We start from the raw sequence: 18,212 nt of genomic DNA, 5'->3' as shown, positions 1-18,212 counted from the left end.
TTAAACTCAATTCAAATTGAGTTTCAGAAACTCAATTTGAAAGAAAATTTTCAGAAAAGAAGTAAAAGATCAAATTTCACCATAATAAATACTTTCTCACTCTTTCTTCCCCTTATTTAAGCCCATTAAAAGGAATAAAATGAATAAAACTTGTAGTAAAAGTTATTCAGTTATCACAGCTGCAGTTGATTCTTTTAATTGAGTTTTATATACTGCCCTCCTTCTATATCTACAATAAAGAAGAATATTTTTAATTGAGTTATTATATACTACCCTCCATCTTTATCTACAATAAAGGAGAAGATTTTTAATTGAGTTATTTTCTAATCTGAAAGTTTCTTATCGTTTTTCATTTGTACATATCTATATTTTTCATTAGTACGTTCAAGTAAAGTAGTGTTCTGGTTTAGAGGCACCACTTCCTTTTTTGGCATTTCTTTTATCCCCCATTTTGCTAAAATTAGCTCTAGATATATATCATTTGTTGTTTTATTTTTTATTTTTTTAAAAGATGAAATTAGTTCATCATCCTCCTCACTTAAGAGCTGGATAGTGAGACCTTTTGAGTTTCTTTTGAAAAACTTTTTTGAAGGTAAAGAACTTAGTTCTATAATGCTAAAAGTGCAAAATACATAAATAATACATCCACTTCTTCTTCTTTATTGTTGTAACTTTTTTCTAATTCTAGTAGAGTTTTATTATCATTTGGGCAGTTCTGTACCATTTGTTACACCATTTTATACAGTTTTATTAAATTTGTTAAAAGAGTTGAGAGGACTTTTCAGTAATTCATTCATTTTGTTCATCGCTAAATTCTAGAAAATCATTCACTTTTAACCGTTTTAAAGTGCCAGTTAAGGCCAAATTATGCTCAGCTTTAAGGGGGCTTTGCCCCCTGAACCCCCACCAGGGCTAGCCCTGGACCCACTGGGGGGGCTCAAGGCGCCCCCCAGACCCCCAGCCTCTATTATCCAGCCTTTGGCTGGATATCACGGCTTACGCCTTTGATGAAAACTCAATTTGCAAGTACAAACGGAGGCATTGCCTAGTGCTTGGAAAAACCCCTGACGCTCTAACAGCTCCATGAGCCCCTATATCTTTATTATTAGGCCTTAAAAGGTGGTGTCAAGGTACATTTCCATGAAATATAGGTATAGACTGTCATAGAAAAGTAGAGTTATGTTTAAAAAATGAACTTTATTTTTTATGATTTCGGACGGGACACGGTACAGATTTAGCGCAAATCGCCCGGCATTGCAGTGACCCCCTCCCACCCCTTACGGCCAGAAGCCTTTAAAAAAAAGGAAAATCGTTTGTCGACGGCCCCCTAGCAACTTGCGAATTGAGGTGGAGTCTGGATTGCTTTGCAACCCTTATACAATACGGCTAGTATATTTTGCCATCTACTAAAATAAGAAATAAGAAATCATAGCATGATGGATCTCCAGGCTAACTGGCTGCTACTGGCCACTGGCGGCTGGGGGATGGATCGTTCACTTACTTCTTGGCATTATTGTTGTGCAATAAAATCAAATTGAATTGTCTTTGGTATTGATTCCAGCAGCCTCAGGATGAAAAGTTATCGTCTAGTCGACTAGTCAAAACTATGTCTTTAAACATATGGATCTATCGTCTATGATTCGTCTGTTCGTGTATTTGACTGGGATTTTGACTGTGACCTCTCTTTGAGCGAAAGCATGTTCAAAAATTTATCGCTGCTTGGTCTACCATTATGCACTTACAAAGCCCTTTTCACATAACCGATTGTTTACAAAATCTGTTAGGATTCTCTAAGGCTGTGTGTACACTCAGAACACCTTTTATTCAATCCGGAATCCGGGCCGTTTGACTTGAGGGCAGTAGAGGCTAGCGTGTGGGGTGGCAGGGGAGACAGGAGGGGTAGTCTGAATCACAGACCTCTACAGCACCCCAAGGAGCACGAATCCGTTAGTGGATGCAAGCAGCCTAGAGGAGGAGGTTTTTCAAAGGGACGCCGAAATACAAAGGGCGCGAAAAGACGCCTCTAATTACTAATTTCGGCGCCCCCTTTGCTCTGTTGTCGTGTTGTTACACCTTAAGGCCGAGGTAAACGATTCCAACATTCCATCCAACATGCCATTTTCTCTCTGTTGGACGGAATGTTGGAATCGTTTACTCGAATGTAAAAATTGGAAAGGAAGAAGAAATTATGTTGGAAGAAGAAAAAAGTGTTGGATGGGAGTTTGATCGCCATCAAACATTTTGTCCAACACTTGCTTCCTTTTTTCGTGTTGGATCATGTTGGATTCGTTTACTCCGCTCACATCCAACATTTGAAAGGGAATCACGTCATTAGAAATAGAATCGAATGTTTTTTTGTCAAAAATTTGAAAAATCTCGTAACAAATTTAAAAAGCTCGAATGTTGTTTTTTTTCGGAAAAAAGCCAAGCGAGAGGGGCACTGAAATTAAGCGATCTATCGTAGAGGTGCGTGACCCTTTAAAGGTATGTTTTTCAGGCTCCCCAAAATGCACTGTAAGTGTGTAAAAAATAAGAACATAGTTTTTGTTGCAAAATTTTAGAAAATTTGACTCTTTTAGCTAGATACACTGTAAGGGTGTGCCCCCAGCAAAGGGCTGCAGTGTAAGGGTCCGATTTTGAAAGCCATTTTTGGCGGCACATGCCGTCGTTTCGAAATCGAGTTCTCCCTCCCCCGGGAACTAATGTATGAGGGATGATTGTACAGCTTTTCTATGCTTTTTCTGAGCTGAGAAGATGCTTGAAAAAAAAAAAATCTTTGGATGGAAGATTACCGTAAGATTGTCATTTTTTAAGTCCTAAAATGTGAGTATCTTTGCATGTCTCAGAGCTAATTCAAAGAAAAGAAAAGAAAAGGAATCAAATGACTGCAAATCCAAGGAAATTGAAAAAAAACATGATACCTATTCAGTATATCTCAAATCGTTTGATTGATAATTTTCTAGGTTTTTTCTCACAAACCACATAAATAAATTGATCTGTAGTGGTTTTATATATTATTTCAGAAAGTTCTAATTTTGTTTTTTTCTAAAACATGAAATAAAAGCAAAGACTTTTTCAAAATGTAAAAACAATGTGATTTTTAAAAGTATATTTCAAGGGCAATCAATTACCTGAAAAATTGGGTATGAGTCAAAGTCATTAAATTCTGTATAAAAGTGGTATAAAAATCAATTCGAAAAAATTTTATCTTAAATATATCGTGAGAAGAATTATATTATTTCTGCTTAATTAAAATTTCGAGATTCAATTTATTATTGTAATATTTTCAAAACCTAAAATTGTTGCAATATATACAGATATTACTTAATGAAAGAAACAAATAAATACTAAAAAAATAACAAACAAACAAATAAACAAAAAATTCCAGGTCAATATTATATACAAAACAAAGAAATTCCTCTTTTTCTAAATATCATTCTAAACTGTTAAAAAGTTTGACAAAACAAATGGTATTCAATCTACCGGTCAACCAGAAAGATAGTACGCTGGGAAAAATGAGGCTGTAAAATTAGGGAAAACTACCAAAACTTTAGAGTTAAACTGGGAAACATTTCAAAATTTCGTGATATAGGCATAACTTTTGGCTTAATGTACAGTCGTTTTATGATAGACAATTGTGTCAATTAGAACATAAGAGTACTAAAATTTAAACAATAAGTTTCATAAATCAAGCCTCTAAACAAACTTGCAATATAATACTTAATAGAAAAATTCAAAGTCGGCTATATTAATTTTGTTTTGACAATTTATGTGACCGTTTGATTTTGTATCCCACTGCATCTTTTGTGTCCCTTTTTGCATCAAAATCAATGAATAAATACTGACATTCCCAACCACACCAAAACGATATAAATACTCTATACCATAATCAATAATTGTTATTAAATTATAGCAAAATAATAAATTGCAAAATATAATTCTAAGACATAGTACACAAATTGTCTTAATAGGGATCGGTACTGGAAAAATTTAATTTCAGATTAATTTACTGGTATCATTGTGTAAAAAAATAATTGATAATAATATATTCCTTCCAATAAAAATAATGAAAAATATAACCACCAAGAAAAAAAGCCTTTTGAAGGCTCTTCTTGCAATAAATAATACCTTTAGCGAAAAAATTTTGGCGGAAAGAAAATTTGGCGGAATTGGTCAAAATCTGCCAAACTTAATTTTTCCACCATCCGCCAAATTTAAATTACTATATTTATTCCCCCAAAATGTGTGCTATTTCAGGCCTTACGCAGGTTTTTCTTATTCAATGGCGTTTTTTGACAAGAATATCGTTCATCCGCCAAATTAAATTCCTACCAAATTTAATTTTTCAGCAATTTGCCAAATTAAATTCCCTCTGAAAAAGCTTTTTTGACCATCCGCCAAATTAAATTCCCGCCAAAATTTCTTCCAATAAGGTAGATTATTTTAGTCTAAAATTTACTATACTGTTGATTTAAACTAGTTTCTTCAATCTTACATAACCAATAAATAGAGCGTCTCAGTATTTGACACTTAATTGTTTAAAACCTTGATTATTGTCACCATGTGCCTCATTCTTCGCATCTGTTTTAAAGGTTTCAATCGTCTGTTTATTTATTTTGAAAAGTTAGACTTTAATTCTCATTTATAGGGCAGCAGAACAAGCTGGAACAATCACATGAAGAAGGAGGCTTCACATCATTTCGAGAAACAACCTCCTCAAAATCTTAACAACCCCAATATCATTTTGCCAATCTGTATCCAACAAAAACCTTAGAACTTTAATCAGATATGTAGAGTATCATAATTTGTCTAAGCTCTATTCAGGTTCTTCCTTTTCCTCGACAACTAGTTTCACTTCCTCATCAATGACAACTGCTTCTTCAGCAGAACTCCCTGAAGAGATATCCTCTGACCCACCTTTAGCATTAACAGTCATCTCTATTGAAGATTCAACATCAGTGGTCCCTCCATCATTTTCACTAGTGCCTTTATTATTTGATGTAACATCTTCCTCAATAGAAGATGCATTCTGTAATGATTGTTCTGACTCTTCATTCACGGGGTTGACTTCGCCAGTTACACCATCTCTTGTTTCTGCTTCATCCTTCTCTTTGTTGGCATTGTTGTTGTCCTCTTCATTGGTACTGAGTGGACTGATAAAGATGCAAAAATAGTCAAAAGTAAATTCATAAGTTTTAATAAATTTTATTTTATATCTACCATGTGATAGCTAAGCATATCAACGTCGTAAGAACTTTTTATGCATGAAAAATTAAAAAGATTAAGATCAGTTCAGCCTATACCAAAACTTACTGGTTCTTATAAAAAAGCGTGTAGAATTAGCAGTTCAAAAAGCTAGTGTAATTTGTAACTTACTTTATGAAGACATTGTCATGAAGTTGTAATTTCCCATTGGAAGCAATTTTAACATCTAAATCTTCATCTTCTAAAAAATATTTTTGAAATAATTGAATTTCAACAAAATTTTAATATTTATTTTTCCAATTATACACTGGCATGACCATGTTGTTGTAAAGGGTTTAAACTTGAAGTATTTCCAAAGAGATCTAAACTATAATTAGCTAAGTTGTAAACAAATTTGGTAAACAATAACCTATTTTCAATAAAACAGTTTTATTATCAAAGGCCAGAAAAATTATTACCAAGATCTATAGAAGCTAGTTTTTTATTGTTAATGGCATTCTCATTAGGAAAAAACAATAAACTTGAAAATTTTCAAATAATTGACTATGAAGAATCATTAAAAGGATAACCAAGTATTATAACAAGTTATCTTTTTAAAAACCCTTATTTTGTTGATTGCAAATAATTCCTGCTGTGAATTGCACAGAAAACAACTTCTTATTAAATGACAACATTGATCTGAGCTCCCTAATTCATAGTGGTAAAACAAGTTTGCTTATACTAACGTTTTACATAGATCCCTTAATATTCAAGACAGGTTTTACTTTTCACATCACAATTATTTCACATTCTCTCTAGGATATGTTTTGATGACATCCCCTATGGATGCATATCATGTCTGGAGGGTTACCTTGTCTTTGTGTTTTTGTGGAGTATATTGTCATTGCAATTTTGTTTTTAGTAAAAAAAGCAGAGCAAAAATTAAATCACAGACAATTATTACACCATAACTTGAATATGTGAAATTGTCAATCTTCTGGACTCACTATAAATTGAAACAGGTTACCCCAACTGGGCTAACTCTTGGACGTGAATATTATACACCATACGCATCCCATATATCAAAATCAATCTTGGGGATGTACATAGCCTAATACAGAATATGCCTTGTCTTTTTTAAAAGAACAAAGCATAAAGCTTTTAAGGAAACTAAATTTTTAAATTCTAGCAAAACTTATTTTGGCAAGTACAGTAACACATTTTTTTTATTTCAAGGAGAGCTATAAATGAGGCTCCCCCAGCGGCACCCCTAATCACGACATCATGCAAAAAGATATTCTCCATCACGCATCACAAAAATCGCCAAAATTTGTCATCACACAAAAAATAGCAAAAATAGCCCAAATCACGCATCACGCCTCAAATTTTTGCCCTATCACGCATCACGCCGAAATCTTGATCACGCCATCATGCCAAAAAAAATCTCTAATCACGCCATCACGCAAGAAAAAAGTCCCAATCACGCCATCACGCAAACTGCTGGGGGCCTCATAAATGAGCCTTTTTGTAAGTTAATTAGCACTCCTGGAGATCCATGCTATGATTTCTTATTTATATACTGATGGCGAAATGAAAAGCATGGTCGGGGCTGATATTTTGATAAGAATCTGCCAATCAAAACGTTTCTTTGTGCCGGGGTTTACTACGCTCACTTTCGGAAAAACTTTTTAAAATTATAAAACTTTTTTCTTCAGCAAGTGAGTCCAGCAAGAAAATGAGCTATTTTGTTTTTGAGTCTAAAAATGGACTCACAGCTCCGACCCGTCAAGTATACATCAGATTTTTAAATAAAAAGACAAGTTCTCCTGTCTAGTTAGTTAATTAGAGGTGGATTTTTGAAAATTATAAAAAAAGGTTATTTTGATGAATTTGCGCCAAAATTATTTTAAAATCCAATAACTGCTCTTTCGTTCCTGTGTTTGTATCTATATATATGAAATTTACAGTAGTACAAACTTTTATTAATCATACGTCGGTGTTTTATGTTGTCTTAATTACTGCAGTATATTATAACCGTTCAACATGACATTACATTACGATAGTTGCTTGGGGGAACGCAGCGTTCTTTTGAATGACTCCAGCAGAAATTTGTTTAATGGTAACGTAATATCAATTACAACACAACTCCTAAGTACAAGATGATTTATTCTGTTTGTACTGGCTGGATTAACTTGTTAAAATAGACTGTTGTGTTCTCCTAAATGACTATATATTAGGAAAAGAAAAGGTCTTATTATGAGGGCAGAGAGGAAAATTTGTGAATTTTAGTTGTGGGACAAAACATTTCTTCACGATCGTGAAAGTATAGCAAAGTGGTGGATTGGTGAAAATTCCTAGTATTTTAAAGCTTTTCTTCCAATGATCTGGATTTCTTTTTTTCTTGATCACCAGCCTCCCTCTCTCCTGTTTAAACAGTTGAACGGTTAAAAAAAGGAAAACATTTTTGGTAACGGTCCCCAATATATACGATCAATTTCCCAGTTGCACAAAAACTTTGAAAAAACCTTTGTTTAATATATTTTGACCTCAAAATGTCTCTTCAAAACTAAATCCAATAAAGGTAGAACAGCAACGTACAGTCTTCCTTCTTGATTTATTATCGACTAAAACTGAAAAAAATAAAATTCACTCACCATTTAGATCCATGACATCCCAGGAGTTGACTTGATCTTTAGTGAGTTCTTTGATCAAATTCTTGTCATCATATTTCCTACAAAATCAAAACTAGTTGATGTGATTACTCTAACAATAACACAAAACAGAAACAAAAAGGTGAGTGATGACTAAACTTGTTAAAATCATTTTTCTTCAAACAGACAAATAAAAGTTATTTTGATTGAAACTTGACCCACAAAATGTCTATAACTATAACTTTCACTGAGCTGTCAAGCTTTTTAAGTAGCATCAATTTCAAGGACAAATCACAGATCAGAAGGTACTAAAAGTTGAAAATTTGAAAATGAATTTCTGGAGACTGCAGACATGTGGTGGGTGGTGGGGAAGAAAGACAATGATACAAGACAAACGATCAGACCAACCAGACATAACTTACCACTTCCTATTTGGTGCATAATCAATATACTTATTTCCGTTTGTTTGCTCTGGTTGAATCCATCCCCTAAAACATGGGCCAAATACTCTCCCAAAGATGCCATCCATTTTCTCTGTTTTTTTTTTTTTTTTTGTTTACTTTCGATTTCTTCCTTCTTGTTTACTTTACAGCCATAACTTTCAAGCTATCAATCCTTCGTAGGAAGTAAAATAAATATTCTGAGCCTGATTTAATTTCTGCAGTTTATGATCTAATTTCTTGTTTGGTCTTGTGGTTTTAAAGAAAATCCCCGGGGGGGGTACTAGGGCAAGATGGGTTACGGGGATGCTCCGCTGGTCAGGGTACCTTTTTTAACCTCCACGAGTCCCAGGTAGGGTCGCAAAAACACCAAAATAGAAAAATCAGTCCCTCGTAGGGTGCCTATTTTTGGAAAATTTGGGGAAAAAGTAGAAAATTTGAGAAAATTTTGGAATTTCAGTCCCATTCAGGGTCACTTTTTTCGCAAATTTCGAGTCCCACGTAGGGTCCATTTTTCGAACCTCAGCGGAGCACCCCCGTCGGTCGACAAGGGTAGTACCCCCCCCGGGAGAAAATCGTCTTCGATTTCTCAAAAATGAATCATTTTCGGCGCCGCCATCTTGAAAACAAACTACTATTATTTTTATACCCCTTTCCACATGTCCTCAAAAAAATTATTTGTAGAATGTATACCAGCCCTAATTATGTCCAGTCTCCCTTTTCCCCCGCGCGCGAAAACCACACCCAAAAGCAAAAATACACCCTTTTTAAAAATTGTAGCATCAACTGAATGCAATCCTAGCTTGAATTCAAAATTTTCTAAGACATAAAAACAGTGTTTTTCTCATCCGTCGATAGACATACTTTTGAATTACCAACATTTTGCACACACATTGTCAACAATTGTCACATATTAAAATTGAATATACCACATTTTCATAATGAGATTATTGCTAAAAAGTTTGATAATATAAAGAAATGGAATTTGCAACAAAAGAGACTAAAAAGCTTATCATGTTATAAAATAATGCAATGCTTTCAATTTCAAAACAGGCTACCAAAAATGCTACTTTAAGAGAAATCTAATTGGATTTTATTGATCAAAAATACGGTTACATGTGCAGCAGTCATTAAACGATTTTATATTTCCTGTGTAATTTGTAATTGCTAATTACATTCTAAGATGATAATGACATCCTTAACTATAGATTAAACAATGAAACACAACAGACGGTCAACCTGGTGTCAAATACCGTATGTCCTGTCCCATTTGTATGTAAAAAGAACATAAGCTGTTTCCTGGCGCTTGTTAGTGTTGCCAGTTATCTAGATTACCACAGCTCGATAATAAACGGTTGCCCGTATTAGTTTACGGACTTTTCAGCAATAGTTTTTTCCCGTTATTCTTAGAATGTATCTTTTTTAAATACATTTGTAAAGGTTTAGTAGAGTATGCGGTCCTGAAAGGTGTATTATTCGGTTATTATGAAATTTCCAGATTTTGTATTATGATATACGCATATATGATAAAAAATGAAACAAATAGACGCAATTGTAAAATAATGAATTGTGAATCATGACGCGAAGTTGATTCAAAAGAGAATTTAAACGTGATTTAAAAGTGGTATCCAGTGGACTGTCTCTGTTATGAAACTATAAAAGCAACAAAAAAACAAAAAAAGACAAGTAGAATTTTTAAATTTAAAATTGTCGGTTGAAAATGGAAACTCTATTGGTTGGAAACTCTATGATATCTGTAAATTTAAACATTTGATTGTCGTAAAAAGCGCAAGGAAAGACTTATAAATTTTTGAAAGGAGGGAAGTTCAGGTAGAAGATTTTTGTTATAATATTGTGTTGTCCCGATGCTTTTAACATTTCAAAGTCCCGTCATGATAATAGCTCCCAATCCCCTTGCCTAAAACAAGGTGGTCTCATCAGACTACACAATATATTGGTGAGCAATATTTGATAGTAAAATTTACGGACCGTAATGTACGGAGTAGACAACAGGTGCTCTTTTATAAAAAGGAAATCTTTTTTCTTTATCAATCCCTCTGTATTGTTGGAATATTCAGAATATTGCAAATCGAGCTGACCTCGGAGCTGACAATACACCTTTTCGACCGTAGCCGTCAATTGCCGCGCGGGCATTATTTTGTCCACTTTATCCCACTAAAACCGTCCCAGACTTTTTTGACACATTTTTCTATTGTTTATAGGTGCAAGAAAAGGACTGGAACGGTTTTAGTGGGATAAAAATGCCCGCGCGGCAATTGGCGGCTACGGTCGAAAAGGTGTATACATAGAGGTGTGTATATATTGCAGACACCTTTTCAATATATTGCCGGCATTCAGCAATATATCATCAATATATTGTCTGGCAGAATATTGTGCAGTGGATGTAGCCCTTAACCGGGTAACTTAATGCATGTCCCAGAATTGCATTAATTTTTCCGCCCCAGTTCCAGTCCCTAAACCATAACAAACTATACATTTTTGGAAGCATATTTGGATGTAGAATACCGTATTCGGTGTAACTTAAATTCTTTCTCAGTATAATTAAAGATATCTTAAGAAAACCTGATTATGACGTCATGATTGATGACGTCATAAATACAAAAAGTTGAATATCTTGAGAAATATAAATCAAAACTTTATGAAATTTGGACCAGTGATAAAGTACATTGAGATGTTTCAAAAAGTTTTAAAAGTATTTCCCAAAATTAATGACGTCAGCAGAAATTGCAAGAATTCGAATTTTTGCGATAAAATGCTGACATCAGCAAACTTTCCAATTTTTAAAAAAAAATTCTCCTCCTCTTGATGAGTTCTATCATTGGTCTAAATTTCATAAAGCTTTGAGTCTTAGTTCTTGAGATATTCAACTTTTTAAAATTATGACATCATGAATAATGACGTCATAATCACGTTTTCTTAAAAAAACTCAAATTCTGCTGAGAAAGAATTTAAGTTACACCGAATACGGTATTCTACATCCAAATACGCTTCCAAAAATGTATAGTTTGTTATGGTTTAGGGACTGGAACTGGGGCGGAAAAATTAATGCATTTTTGGGACTTAAATTAAGTTAATTTTTGTTTAATTTTATTACAAATTCTATAAAATACAAATAACAAACAAAGCCCAACTGGAGTCAACAAAGCCACCACTTCAATAGTCAAAAAAGCATTCCCAATATTCATAAAATTCGACATTGACGATGCTTCTATCGAATGACTGTAAGCCCAGAATAAGTTTATTCCACACAGAAAGCATAAAGCAGCTAAAGAAACTGTTTCAGCAATGTTTAAAAGTTTCTTGGTAAAAGCTCTAATAAATCCATGATGAACTAAACATAGAATCAAAATAGCCAATGTTAAGTATAGCTTGATCACCACATTGTTAACGTAGACGTAGATAAGGCATAAAATCAAACGACGAAGAATCATTATGCTCTCCCAGAACACCAACGGGTGACCAAGCTTATAGGTATTACGAAAAGGTCCAGTAAGAACAGTGACCAGATTATCACGTTCTTGCTTGTGTAGTAATGAATCAACATAACTTTTATTAACATTTTTATTCCTTCTCATTTGAATCTTTTTGACAATGATATATGCTGGTATGAAGAGAGTTGCTAGAAATTCATTTGGTGTTAGAACAGCATCCATAAGCATTTGACTTGAAAAATATAAAGAGACAGAAAATGGTACGACCCAGCAAACAATGATAGATATAGCTAAGTACTGCCAGCTCTGGTAACACTTGGTATCTCCTTGCACGTAAACAACATTGATGCCATTGATTTCGATGCAATGTACCAGTTTGAGAAGATACAAGGATATGGTGACATAACCGGTTAAGAAAAGTTGTAAAATACAGACTTTAATTCTTGTGGTAAATGGTTTGGTTAAGATTTGGTTCTGTTTGGGTTGGCGTTCTGGTTTTTGTTTATTGAGAATTTGATTGATAATGTAGGATATGAGAAGGATCACCAGGCAAGTTAATGGTATACTGGACATTATAAACTCTTTACCAAGAGCTGTCATGCGCTCTATAGGACATACGGTAAATGAGTTAGCGTCGTTATCAGAAATGATCTTGATGTTGAAAAGAGAGATAATGAAATCCATAAAAGTGTTCATCGAAACTGACAAAGACGTCTTAAAAGGTGAATCTACTCGTAGCATTGATTCCACTTGGTAAAACTGAACAAGGATCTTGAATATTCCTGATATGGTGTTTTTATTGTTTTTCCCAGTATTCTTAGAGTTGACTGCTATATCATCTTGGCCTGTCAATGGGTTATAAGCATGGTGATTTTCATTGTCTTGCGAAGGTATTAGTAAGTCTTGAGAGTCGTTTTCATCCTCATCTAAAAGACAAAGCCAATAACTATGATTATTATGGCTGCAGAAGTATACTGTAGAAGATTAAAATGTGGTGTTGTTTTTGGTGGGTATTTAATTTGGGGATTGAAAGATTTTGTTAAGTAAGGCGGTTGTTTACTTTGGTTGAGGCTTTGATTTCTCGCAAAGATTACTAATGTTACTAGACGATGCTATCGTCCGTTTAAAGGTCAGTAAACGTGGGAAAGTATATATGCGCAGAGTCAGGGCGCGAGGGCGGTTTACGGGAAAATAGTGGCGGTAGAGTTTTGCAACAACAACAACACTGTAAGCACCTCCGCCACTGCTTACTCCGCCCCGGGCTAAACACCATTTTCAAATTTATCCTGCCTCCTAAACTATTCCTTTTTTAGTGATCTTGTGTAGACGATAGGATCGTCTATAATGTTACCTGAAACCTCCTCATCTTCAATGTCATTTTCAACCTCATTCAAAACATTTCCAGCATTCGCATTTGGTCCCATCAATGGTTCCTCCATCGCTAATGAACGGTATTTGCGAGGACGTAGATACATTTTCAGTAAAATGAAGACATCTTTGAAGTACATAAGGAAATATGTGAAGATTATTGCACCCAAGATGTACACAATCCAAAACAAAACAGATTTTTGGGAACATATTTGATTTGAAAGACATTTAGCTGAAAAAATATCTTCACTGAATCCTTCCATACATTTTCCACATAGAGTACCTGAAAACATTTAACACATGGGGTTATCATATCATTATGGTTGGGGATCAACCTCGTTCCCTGCTTATTATCAGCTTTTTATTGGTTATTTAGAGCGCTAGATAATTCTCTGGCGTCAATCAGTAACGTAAATAAAGCCTGGGATACACGGGGACGAGGTTGGTTGGGGATAAGTTCATTTTATCTTTTGATGTACTCCTAACTGGGACTCCATACAGGGCCATTCTATGAAAACCTAAGTCGAGGCCTGGATTTTTAAGATAATTCTTGTTACGTTATTTTTCAAATCCTCAGGGATTCATACTCCTTTTTAACACCCCTGTCTCAGGAGCTTTCTCTCTGTGGGGATTGAAGTCCCAGTAGAGATAGAAAGTTCAAGCTCAATTGGCCTGATCAATTTGAAGTGTATGTCATTTTTTTTTTTTCGATTGGCAATGGCGATAAAATCCAGGATAAAATCATAAGGCACTTTTCCAGTGGGGTTGAATTTCAGAATTTTTTTCCACGAGTTTTTGGTCAATTTTTTCAGTAGGACGGATATTCACCGGGTCTGCGAGAAAGGTAAACCAAAAATTTAGAGAAAATATATCACCTTCGTTCCAAGTCTCTTAAGAAGTACTCCATGGATCTAATATCAATCCTCAATATTAAAAATATTAAAGTTGAAATAAAAAAATAAGATAACAATTTTCTGGATAGCCCGAAGAAAGATTAAAGTTCATCATCTTACCTTCTCGATTCTTAGCACATGTATCATACGAAATGCAACGTTCTCCATATGGTGAACAACAATAGAAAGCCGGACATTGAATAAACTTAACTTCGTCATTTTGCCTGTATCCCCAACTATTTCCTTTACTTTTGATGGTGCCAGAGTCACACGAAGCTTCTGATGCACATTTAGAACAGGTTACATTATTCTGGTAAACGTCTTCAAAACTAGTCTGTTGTCGACTTTTATTTTTTCGATTGTGGTCTGCAAACCATAAATGTTGAAAGCCTTTCTGAAAACTGTAACTTCCTTTAGGGCATGGAGTACAAGTTGTTGTTATATCAGTAAATTTATTGGTACTGTTGCTGAAGGGTGTACGCTCTGATATCATGTCAATTTTTTGGTTTTCAGCACAATATACTGAAACATTTGATTTCATTTCCCAAGTCCCCATATTGATAAAATCGACATTGAACGGTAATAATGTTAAAATGGTTCGTTTATCATTGACAAAGTCGTTAGCCACAATGGTGACATTTTCTAAGACACCTTTTGATTGGCAGAATATAACTAAGTTGTAAACTGACGCTGGTGTGTTGATCAATATATTCGTTAAATGCAGATTGCCACCTGGAAGATTTGAAAAGTAGAAGCCATCATTTTTAAATATTGAGATCAAAAACACCCTTAAACATACTAAAAGATTCTTTAATGTTTATCTCCTAGCGTATTACATTATTTCAGCGTTTTTTGAAGAGACTTAACCAATCTCCAAGCAGTTTGATCATTACCCGCATGGAACCTATTCCATTGAGTTTCAAGCCCGAAGGGCAAAAGGCAAAACTTTAACTCTTCTCAGGTAAGCGAAATTGAAGCCACTTATTTCCCACCCAAAACGCGCATAGAACGGGCCGTAATCATGACGACGGATTGTATCTAGCGGTATTTCTGTTTTGGAGGACTACATTTTTTGAAATCTACCGATAAATTTTAGTTTCAATCCAGCGTTTGTGTGTGTAAAAACTACGCGCGGGCGTTATGCATGGGAAATAAGTGGTTTCATTTCCCATTCAGGAATCTCGCCTCTAGCCCTTCGGGCTTGAAACTCAATAACCTATTCACTATAAAAGAGTCAACCCATCAATTTGTTCTTTCTATTATTTTTTTGCCGATTGTCTGAAGTAACTTTCTAGCTAACTAGATACTACGTGGTGGTGATTGGCAAAAGCAAAACTATCACACCAAAGCAAACATTCATCACCATAAATATTAGAATCCAATCGCTTTCACTTTCGTTTTCAGGCAAAAAATGATGCGATATTGAATGTTTGGGCTAAAAAACCTAGTCTGATCGTCAGATTTCACATATAGCAGCGCGCTATGTGCACAGAATCGGTGATCTTCTATGAAACTATGGGAGGCTCTGAATGATATATTACTGAAACAACACTGAAACAATAATTTGGGAAACAATTATTTGATAACAAAACATACCTATAAGATGGATAGTACCTCCTTCTCTAATGGCAGTATTGTTGAAGAAGGTAGAATCTTTTATGGAGACGCCAGAAAAAAAGGAGAGAAGCGCCCCTCCTCCTTGTGCATCTTCAACAAGCTTAATATTTTCTTTAAATTGTGACGAATTAATTGTAACATTCGTGCAATAAGATACACTAACTGCTCCAAAAGTGCTGTTAATAAAGTTGGAATCTTGAATATTAACCAGAGCAGCTTTGTAGACTTGGATAAATGATAGATAGTGTTGCGTGCTTCCAGTCAATGTTTTTTGATTGTTTTCAAATGTAGATTTTTGTACGAATAGGTTATTAATTTCTCGTAACAAAATTCGAAACGCGTTCAAAGTACAGTTTTCGAAATTGAAAGTGCTGTATCGTGATAACGCGCAGTTGGACATAAACGTTCCATTCTTCAGAATACTATCATGGAAACTAACACTGATAAAATCTCTCCCGCTGATGGGGTCCACATTAAGGAATATATTTTCAGCATCAAATACCGAGGAATACGCCTTTACTAATACGTTGCCAACAATGTTAAAACCTTTACTTTTAGTCTTATTGAATATAACTTCAGCATTAATTCCACTTCTCATAGTTTTCCCAAATATGCTAACTCTACAATGGATGGCACTATTGGTGACCGCTATTTTCCCATGAAACGTCGTAGAGAGGTAAAAGCCCGTAAAAGGACTTTGGATATCGATGTTCCTGATATTCACGGTACAATAATAACGACAATGCATATAGAATAACGCTGGATGTCGATCTGTTTTGACCAGTACTTTAGCAGCATCGACTTCATGATTGACAACATCAATGGTCAAGTTATTTGAGACGATCACCGAAGCTGACTCCACGTACGTTATTAGGCCTGATGTCTGTTGCTTTTCTGTGTTGTCAAGATAGATGGTATCGTCATCTAATGAAAAAGAAAATAGCCATCCATGATTTAGCCTATACTAACGAGATGAAAAATCCCGGCTTTTGGTGAGGTACTCGCTATCCGATTAAAAAGTAATTATTCGTTTTCAACTACAAGTTTTCAAGCGACGATTGGTGAAATTCATTCGAAGTGCGAGGATGAAGATGATTTCTTCTAGAAACTTAGTCTGATTTTTGACTATCACTGAAATTCAAAATATTCCAAAATTTATTGCTTTTCAATATAGGCTTATGTAACGTAAACTTTTTTATACCTTTTGTTACGTGTTTCACAGCATAACCTATCGATAGACATGGTGATATTGTTAATGATTTTCCACAGGTGACTTCATCTTTCCCCAATGGAGATACGTATACTTCCCTCTGCAAAGATGCTGAAACATTTGGAAGAAGAGATAATAAATATTGACAACTCTGCAAAAGTAAGGGGGTCACTCATCATAAATATGACATATATAACATCAGGGTCACTTTTTCAGTCTCCAAATGAGTATGACACTGCTTTTAAAAAAGGAAATTTTGAAAAGACTGTCTGACAATTCAACACCAATAAAACTTTTGACCCTAGTACAATCTTAGTACAAAAATGATAATTGATGCCTTTCTGCTTAATACTCAGAAAAGGTTAATGATAAGTGGAGCTATCCAAGAAAAATGAATCCCTACCTTTGGATAGTTAGACATCGAAAGAGAGCCTTAGGGTCACCTGCCAACTGCGGCTTCAGACTTACTTCTACTTACAATCGAATAATCGGGATGATATTCAGAAAATACGCGGGTTGCAAAATCAAATCAATGCAGTCAAAACATGTGATTACTCGAAAAAGTTCACGTGATTTTGTTCCCATGTTACTTGCTTTACAATTTACAGCGGATAACTTTATTAGTGTTTATAAATTCGAAACCAATCAGAAATAAACGTCATGTAACAAGCACATAAAAATTTCGAGTAAAAGCGTGATTTGTCTTCAGACTTTAATTTTGTAGCCTGTGTATTGAATATTTTGAATACTATAGCTTACCTGGTAAAAGAGAAATCGCGACAATAAGAGCGTATCCAACCAACATCATCTAATCAATTGCAAGAAAAATTGTTTAAACTTTTCAGAATTGTGTTGTCATTTCTTTAACCCTTTCAGTCCCAGAGTTTTCACAGCTACTTTCCCAGAGCTGTAAAACGAGTTTTGAATGCATTTACTCATGCTTCAATATCTCTGGAATCAATAAACCTAGTCCTCTCAAGTTTTCACCCTTTTTCACTTATAGTATGAGGATCATTTTAATAGAAAAAAACTTGCAAAATGACGTCACCAGCGTGTCACATGACCAGAGAAAGGCAAAAAATAATTTGAAAACAGCATTTTTTTGCCATTCAATTGTAATTTTTTTTATGAAAAAATAATTTAAACCCATTCATTCTTCTGATAAATGTTTCGCACAACAGTATCTACTAACTGAAAAAAGAATTGTTTGATTAGCCCTCATAGAAAAATCATAACGATTGATAGAAGTTGTAAAAAATCCCATTCTTGGCCTTACAGATTTTGCTTGCAAAAATTTTTGTAAATACTTTTGTAAACAAAACTTTTTACTCGAACAAGCTTTTTTTACGCGGTCTTTTGCACACGACGCGCTATCTTATATTCTTTTAAAGCTGTTT

At 34.6% G+C, this 18,212-nt stretch overlaps 4 protein-coding genes across 6 annotated transcripts in view; 1 reads left to right on the top strand and 3 right to left on the bottom strand.

Moving 5' to 3' along the window:
* Positions 1 to 1,526, bottom strand: part of LOC136818504 (6-phosphofructo-2-kinase/fructose-2,6-bisphosphatase-like) — a 58,829-nt gene extending 57,303 nt beyond the window's left edge. Inside the window, exon 1 of the mRNA XM_067074848.1 lies at positions 1,502 to 1,526. Coding sequence (XP_066930949.1) covers positions 1,502 to 1,511 — 10 coding nt within the window. The 5' untranslated portion in view covers positions 1,512 to 1,526. The remainder of the gene's footprint in view (positions 1 to 1,501) is intronic.
* LOC136818438 (uveal autoantigen with coiled-coil domains and ankyrin repeats protein-like) overlaps positions 1 to 18,212 on the top strand; it is a 221,249-nt gene that overhangs the window by 97,554 nt on the left and 105,483 nt on the right. The window lies entirely within an intron of this gene.
* LOC136818426 (uncharacterized) lies at positions 3,250 to 8,539 on the bottom strand. Of its 2 annotated transcripts, none has more exons than XM_067074763.1 (4): positions 8,258 to 8,539; positions 7,839 to 7,915; positions 5,377 to 5,446; positions 3,250 to 5,153 (listed from the first exon to the last, which is right to left on the bottom strand). In XM_067074763.1, exons 1-4 carry the CDS (start codon positions 8,362 to 8,364, stop codon positions 4,817 to 4,819), a joined length of 591 nt encoding a protein of 196 aa, XP_066930864.1. In that variant the 5' UTR covers positions 8,365 to 8,539; the 3' UTR covers positions 3,250 to 4,816. The 2 variants fall into 2 exon arrangements, with proteins under 2 accessions (XP_066930864.1, XP_066930865.1); XM_067074764.1 differs by having other exon boundaries at positions 5,377 to 5,443.
* Positions 11,078 to 17,675, bottom strand: LOC136818443 (uncharacterized). The gene is made up of 6 exons (XM_067074784.1): positions 17,575 to 17,675; positions 16,807 to 16,926; positions 15,585 to 16,529; positions 14,109 to 14,720; positions 13,079 to 13,378; positions 11,078 to 12,653 (listed from the first exon to the last, which is right to left on the bottom strand). The coding sequence occupies exons 1-6, from the start codon at positions 17,621 to 17,623 to the stop codon at positions 11,362 to 11,364; spliced, it is 3,318 nt and encodes a 1,105-aa protein (XP_066930885.1). The 5' UTR covers positions 17,624 to 17,675; the 3' UTR covers positions 11,078 to 11,361.

Source organism: Clytia hemisphaerica, unplaced genomic scaffold, assembly GCF_902728285.1.
Source record: "Clytia hemisphaerica strain Z4C2 unplaced genomic scaffold, Clytia hemisphaerica genome assembly, whole genome shotgun sequence".
NCBI lineage: Eukaryota > Metazoa > Cnidaria > Hydrozoa > Leptothecata > Clytiidae > Clytia > Clytia hemisphaerica.
The sequence above is the reverse complement of the archived record's forward strand: the minus strand, read 5'-3'. Positions and strand labels throughout refer to the sequence as shown.